Raw genomic sequence first — 7,134 nt, 5'->3', positions numbered from 1 at the left:
TTGCCCAAGGCCACACAGCAGACAAGTGGAAGAGCAGGGATTAGAACCCATGACCTTCTGACTCTCAGGCCTGGGCTCTATCCAGTATGCCATGCTGCTTCCCATTAAGCATTTACTATGTGTCAAACACTGTTCTAAGTGCTGGGATAACATATACGTTAAGATGGAACACAATTCCTGTTCCACATGGGGCTCCCAGCCTAAGTAAGAGGGAGACCAGGCATTGATTCCCCATTTTACAGATGCAGAAACTGGCACAGAGAAATCAAGTGACTTGTCTAAGGTCACACAGCAGTCAACTAGGGATTTAGGATTAATTATAATAATAATAATGGCATTTATTAAGTGCTTACTATGTGCAAAGCACTGTTCTAAGCGCTGGGGAGGTTACAAGGTGATCAGGTTGTCCTTCGTGGGGCTCACAGTCTTAATCCTCATTTTACAGATGAGGTAACTGAGGCACAGAGAAGTTAAGTGACTTGCCCAAAGCTGACAAGTGGCGGAGCCGGGATTTGAACCCATGACCTCGGACTCCAAAGCCCGGGCTCTTTTCCATGGAGCCACGCTGGATTAGAGCTCAGGTCTTCCAATTCCCGGGCCCGTACTCTTTCCAGTGTAACACTGCTCCTCATCGTTGAACCCCTTTGAGTTTTGGTTTTCCCCACCTGTAATTCAGGGCTTAGAAAAGGGAAATGGGGAAAGAAGTCGAGGGCTGGCGGGAACTGGGTAGAGAGTAGTTTGGATTTGGAGTGGTCAAGGGTCTGGGGTCTCCCCACCTACGGCGCCTTTTTTCTCTGGGCATCCCCCTCCCACACAGTATGGGCCGAGGACAACTGCATCAGGCCCAGTGACCTCATAGGGGACCATTTTGGGGGGTGGAGGGGGCATCAGAGGGTAACACATACACACACACACAAAGAGAAAGAGAGAAAGAGAGAGAGACACAGACCAGTGTCTGGTTCAGGGGTGGGAGGCAAAACTTTTCAAATCGCCTGCTGCGGCCCACGATCTGGAAAACCCAAGCCACGGGCTGCGTGTGGCACATCTCCCAGGCCCACTTCTGGCCCAGGCTGCAAAAGCCGCAAAGCCCATCCCGAGCCGCCATCGCCGCCACTGATAATAATAACGCTGGCATTTGTTAAGCGCTTACTATGTGCAAAGCACTGATCAAAGCGCTAGGGAGGATACAAGGTGATCAAGTTGTCCCCGGGGGGACTCACGGTCTTAATCCCCATTTTCCAGATGAGGGAACTGAGGCCCAGAGATGTGAAGTGAGTTGCCCGAAGTCACCCAGCTGACAAGTGGCGGGGCTGGGATTCGAACCCGTGACCTCTGACTCCAAAGCCCGGGCTTTCCACTGAGCTACGCTGCTTCTCTAAGCACTGATCATCCGGGATCTCCCGGTGACCAGGAGAATGGGAATGATGGGTGGCAGAACTTTACCTCCCAGATCAGAGGGGCCAAGACATTCCAGATGCCGTTGCTACATGTTCACCATGCCCCCTCACTGAGCGTAGAAGGCGAGGAAAGTATTCCAATTACCCTCTGATTCAATGCTTTGCCTCTAGCCCTGACAACTCCATCATCATCAATCGTATTTATTGAGCGCTTACTATGTGCAGAGCACTGTACTAAGCGCTTGGGAAGTACAAATTGGCAACATATAGAGACAGTCCCTACCCAACAGTGGGACTGCTAGTTCCCTCTCACAGGCTTCAGGGGCCCTATTTCTTTCCTCCACGACTCCCAGTCATCACACAGACTAGTAGTAATAATAATAGAGACATTTATTAAGCCTTTACTACGTGCCAGGCACTGCACTAACCGCTGGGGCAGTTGCGAGATAATCAGATTGGACACAGTCCCTTTCCCACATATGGCTCACAGTCTTAACCCCCCTTTTATCGATAAGAGGCACAGAAAAGTGAAGTGACTTGTCCAAGGTCACACAGCAGACAAGTGACAGAGCCGGCATTGGAACCCAGGTCCACTAGGCCACACTGCTTCCCGAAAGCCAGAGGCATCAGCCCTGTCTCCTTGATTTTCTTCCCCCTACATCCTTGTTCTCCTCCCAGCCATCTCCTACTAGCTTTCCTACTTGCTCTTGAAAGCTAAATCTTAACAATCCTTGCTTCTACTCTTTTCCCAATTTTTATTGCTATCTTCAATATCTCCCTCTTCTGCCTCCTTCCTTTGTCACCAAACATTACATCCTTTCACCTCCACTTTTTGACCCAAATAAATGATGATAATGGTATTTATTAAGAGCTTACTACGGGCCAAGCACGGTGCTAAAAGTTGGGGTTGATACCTGGTAATCAGATTGTCCACAAACCCCATCCCAAAACCTAAGATTTATCTCTATTTTACAGGCGAGAAAACTGAGGCAGAGAGAAGTGATTTGCCCAAGGTCACGCATTAGGCATGGGGTAGAGCCAGGATTAGAACCCAGATTTCGATTCCCACTCTTTCCACTGAGCCACACTGCCTTTTCCCATCTCTTTACACCCTATGTACATAGCTGTAATTTATTTGTCTTTTTCCCATCTCTTTACACCCTATGTACATATCTGTAATTTATTTGTCTTTTTCCCCTCTAGGCTGTACGCTCGTCGTGGGCAGGGAACATGCTGGTATATTTATTTTTATTATTTTTTTAAGGTATTTGTTAAGCGCTTACTCTATACCAGACACTGTTCTAAGCTCTTGTATTCTCCTTAACAGTACAGAGTTCTGCACACAGTAAGCGCTCAATAAATATAACTAATTTGGTGCATTTTACTGAGTTACAGGAATTGCTTTTCTAAAAAATGCAAAGCAGAGCATATATATCTACTTTCCTCAAAAACCTCCAGTGGCTCCTCATCACCTTAAACATAAAAACCAAAAAACTTCTGATCACGGTTTCAAGGCTCTCCATCATCTCCTTCCCTCACACGTAATTCTTCCCTTCTTTGCTCTTCCAAGACAAATCTTAACTGTTCTCTGCCTTCTCTTAACTGTTCGCTGCTTCTCGAGAAGCAGCGCAGTTCTGTGGAAAGAGCCCGGGCTTCGGAGTCAGAGGTCATGGGTTCAAATCCCGCTCCGCCACTTGTCAGCTGTGTGACTTTGGGCAAGTCACTTCACTTCTCTGTGCCTCAGTTACCTCATCTGTAAAATGGGGATGAAGACTGTGAGCCCCACGTGGGACAACCTGTTCACCTTGTAATCTCCCCAGTGCTTAGAACAGTGCTTTGCACATAGTAAGCGCTTAATACATGCTATTATTATTATTATTCTCTCACCTTTGACCACCCCCAACTTTAATTATTCCTTTTAGGATGATCCTTCCTCCCCTAGCTTTACCACCCCCATCCCTCTTCAAAAGCTCCTTACTCAGTGTCCCCTTCTCTGAGATTCTCTGCTTGTAAGCTTGTCTACTAACTCTGCAGCATGGTACTCTCCCAAGCACTCAGTACAGTGCTCTGCACACAGTAGGTGCCCAATAAATGCCATTGATTGTTTAATTCCGCCTGCTATTTCATTCATCCCATCTCCACACCACGGATTCACGTATCACCTCAAGTATCAGAGGTGATGATGATAGGAAAGCTAGAGGGAGAGAGCAGGATAAGAAGCACTGTGGTATAGTGCAGTGCTCTGCACATAGTAAGCGCTCAATAAATATGATTGATGATAGTGGATAGAGCACAGGCTGGGGGTCAGAAGGTCACGGGTTCTAATCCCAGCTCTGCCATGTGTCTGCTGTGTGACCCTGGGCAAGTCACTTCACTGGGCCTCAGTTACCCCATCTGTAATATGGGTATTGAGGCTGTGAGCCCCACGTGGGACTGTGTCCAACTCTGTATCCACCCCAGTGCTTAAAAAATACCCTAACTGCCATTAACAAGAACACAGCCCCAACCTAAATAAATGACATCTTTATTTTACCAAATATAATTTATCAATCAGGTTGACAATTGTCAATTCAGTTACAGCAACTATAAATAATTCTTTAAAGACAGTTCTTTTCTTAAAGAATACAAAGAGTAAACCATCTTGCTCCTTGCTCCTGACCTATATTACATGCAGTTTGTCCAATCTGGGGGAAAAAAAAATCAAAATCAAAAGTCGGTTCCACTGCATTTTCGATTCTTTCCTCTTCCTACCGGCTCACCTGGACAGCTCCTCCAAGCAGCTCAGGAGAAGTAACAGCCTCACAGGCGCCGGGCCAGAGACCCTCAGCCCCATGCCCAGGGGCTCGGGTGGGGATGCCCTCTTCCCAGCTCCCTTCATCTGCACAGGGTGGGGACAGGAAGCGGGGAGGAAGCACGGGAGGAGATTGGGATAGAGGCGCGGAGGGGGAATTCTGCTCTTGCTGGTGTCCCCGCTGTGGGGCTTCAAATATTGGCCCCTGCCCAGGCTAGAATTTAGCGCCAGTTCCCTGGATGAAGGCAGTCTGAAGGGGGCTGGAGAGGTAGGAGAAAAGTCTGAAGAGGGCTGGGATTGCACCAGGCCTCAGTGGGGGTCTCATCTCCTTGGGCAGGGGGGTGGGAGTGACTCCCCGCCTTCCCAACTGTGGCTGGGGGTGGGGGAGCTGGGCCAAATCCACCCCCACCATGGAGCTTTCACTTAGTTCTGGCCTGTGGGTCCATGTGGGGCCCTTGTGCCACCCTCTCCTGTTTCCTAGGGCTCCCAGCCCGGCTTAGAGTGTGGGGCCCGGCCTAGGAGGCTGAGGGCCAAAGCTGCGGCTGGAGGGGGGCGGGGTGACGCTGGCTAGAGAAAGGGGAGCGGGCCAGGATCCACGTGCTAGAGGGGAAACTTGGCATTGGGACGCTGATAATTCTAGAAAGTGAATCCACAATGAGGAAGTGCCAAAGGGCAAGGTCAAAAGGGACCTTGCTTGCGTGATGGAAATGCCAACCACATTCCCAAATGACTCGGGCCAGGGAGAGTGAGGAGCCCCGACCTGATAGAAGAGGCGGGCTGCATGTCAGCTCCTCGGCCTGGCATGAAGAGGAGGAGTATAACCCTACCCCTCTCCGGCCTCCACCCGTCAATAAGAGGACATGATCTGTTTTGAGGAACAACTCGGGAGTCCAGATGGCCTTACTTCATCTTTCCCATGGGTCTTGGTGGTGGTTCTCCCTGCTACGCTCCAGCGAGACTTCTCTTTCATCCTCAGGGCCTCAGCTCAGCCTGACCCAGACGGCTCCCTGGGCGGCCCAAGCCTCCTGGGATGAGGTTGTGGGAGGGCGGAAGAGGTGGGATGGGGAGAGGAGTGAAAGCTCCCACCGGAGCAGGGTCCACTTCACATCTGAGGGGCCTCCCCCACTGAGCCCGTCTTTCTGGACCCTCGGGCTTGTTGGTCCCGGTATGTGGCCATGACAAGACTCAGCAGCCACCAGTTGGCAGGGGAGGTGAGGGAGGAGGAGGAGGAGGAGGAGGGGGCGGGGGAAAGGGAGAAAGGTAGAGAAACATGTTTTTACTCGCTGTCAGAAGCTCCCAAGAGCTCGCGGAGGGGAAGACGAGGGACTGGGGAAAGTCAATGGCACTTGAAAGATGTGATTCCAGACTGATAGTAAAGCAGGGTCAACCTAAGGGAAGGGTCGGGGAGAGGGAAGGGGAAAGCGGGGAGGTGGGAAGAAGGAAGGAGGTAGTAGTTTAATCCTCCCACTCTTCCCCCCCACCTTTCTCCACCTCCCCAGGCTCCACCCCTCAGTGAGGGCGGCCACTGACCTTAAGGACAAGCATACAGAGAGGGATGGGGAAGGCCCCCCTTCAAAACCAGATTCCACAAAGGGGTTACATTAGCATCAGCGCCCACCGGGAGTGGGGCCACGAGACACGGATTCTGCCCCTCAAATCCCCGGGTCCTTCAGGAGTGGATAGGATCCTGACCCACACGGGATGGAGCCCCCAGTCAGGAAAATTGCACTTGGTGATTGTCTTAGACTTGACATGGGCTTTAGTTTCTCTTCTTCTATCCATCTTCCAACCATGTCTGTAGGGAGGCGGCTTGCCATATAAAAATCCCCATTGAAAATAATGAGGATTCGGTATCGGAGTGAAGTTGAGGGAGGGAGAGGGAGAGTGGGAGGGTTGGAGTGGGACGAGACAAGACACCAGGAGAGCCGAGGAGCAGGCTAAGCTAGTCCCCGACGTCAGTGTCCCGGTCTCCGATGAGCCAGAGGATGTGGAAGCTGAGGGCCAGGAGACCGGTGCCCAGCAGGTCGCCCAGCGCCGTCAAGTACGGGATAGAGAAATTGTCGGGGTCCAGGCCCCGGCCCCACATCCAGTGCACCATCCAGTCTGCGATGTACAAGAGGATCAGCACCTGGGGAGGGAGGGAGAGAAGGAGGCAGAGGCGGTCAAGCTTGGGGCCTTAGGGGAAGCGGGAGTCAGTCAGTCAATTTATTGAGCGCCTACTGCATGTGCAGCACTGTACTAAGTGCTTGGGAGAGTACCATATAACAACAGATGGACACATTCCCTGCCCTCAACGAGCTGCCATGCCCTCTAGACTGTGCCAGCCAGAGAGGGCAAAAGGAGCTTGGCCAGAGGCGCTGTGAGATGCCCAGACCCTTTAGCCCTGTGAGACCTGCCCTGGTTCATGCACAGGAGCAGCAGTGATAATAATAACAGCAATAATGATGGCATTTGTTAGCACTTACTATGTGCAAAGCACTGTTCTAAGCACTGGGGGATACAAGGTGATCAGGTTGTCCCTCGTGGGGCTCACAGTCTTAATCCCCATTTTACAGATGAGGTAACTGAGGTGCAGAGAAGTTAAGTTACTTGCCCAAAGTCACACAGCAGACATGTGGCAGGGCCGGGATTAGAACCCATGATCTCTGACTCCCGAGCCTGTGCTCTTTCCACTGAGCCACGCTGCTTCCCGATATTTCTGATATTTCTATGCAGATATTCCTGATATTTATATGCAGAACACTGTGCTAAGCGCTAAGCAAAGGATGGCTTCTCCACCACCAGCCCAGCACCATACTAGTCTCCTTTTCTTAATCCCCTAGTCTCAAATACCCTCACTGAACAGGACTAGAAATAAACAGTATTTACCAAACACCTACTTACCAAACGGACCCTGAATCAAACCCTGGGAAAGACTAGAAAGATTAGATGACAAACTGTGAGACC

General features: G+C 50.8%; 1 protein-coding gene across 2 annotated transcripts in view; it reads right to left on the bottom strand.

Annotated features, from left to right (window-relative positions):
• Nucleotides 1–3,905: 3,905 nt before the first annotated feature.
• SLC41A1 (solute carrier family 41 member 1) overlaps nucleotides 3,906–7,134 on the bottom strand; it is a 35,511-nt gene continuing 32,282 nt past the window's right edge. For both annotated transcript variants that reach the window (XM_038749399.1, XM_038749400.1), the window contains exon 11: nucleotides 3,906–6,316. In XM_038749399.1, coding sequence (XP_038605327.1) covers nucleotides 6,131–6,316 — 186 coding nt within the window. In that variant the 3' untranslated portion in view covers nucleotides 3,906–6,130. The remainder of the gene's footprint in view (nucleotides 6,317–7,134) is intronic.

Source organism: Tachyglossus aculeatus, chromosome 7 (assembly GCF_015852505.1).
Source record: "Tachyglossus aculeatus isolate mTacAcu1 chromosome 7, mTacAcu1.pri, whole genome shotgun sequence".
Taxonomy (NCBI): domain Eukaryota; kingdom Metazoa; phylum Chordata; class Mammalia; order Monotremata; family Tachyglossidae; genus Tachyglossus; species Tachyglossus aculeatus.
This window is presented reverse-complemented; position numbering and strand designations above follow the sequence as displayed.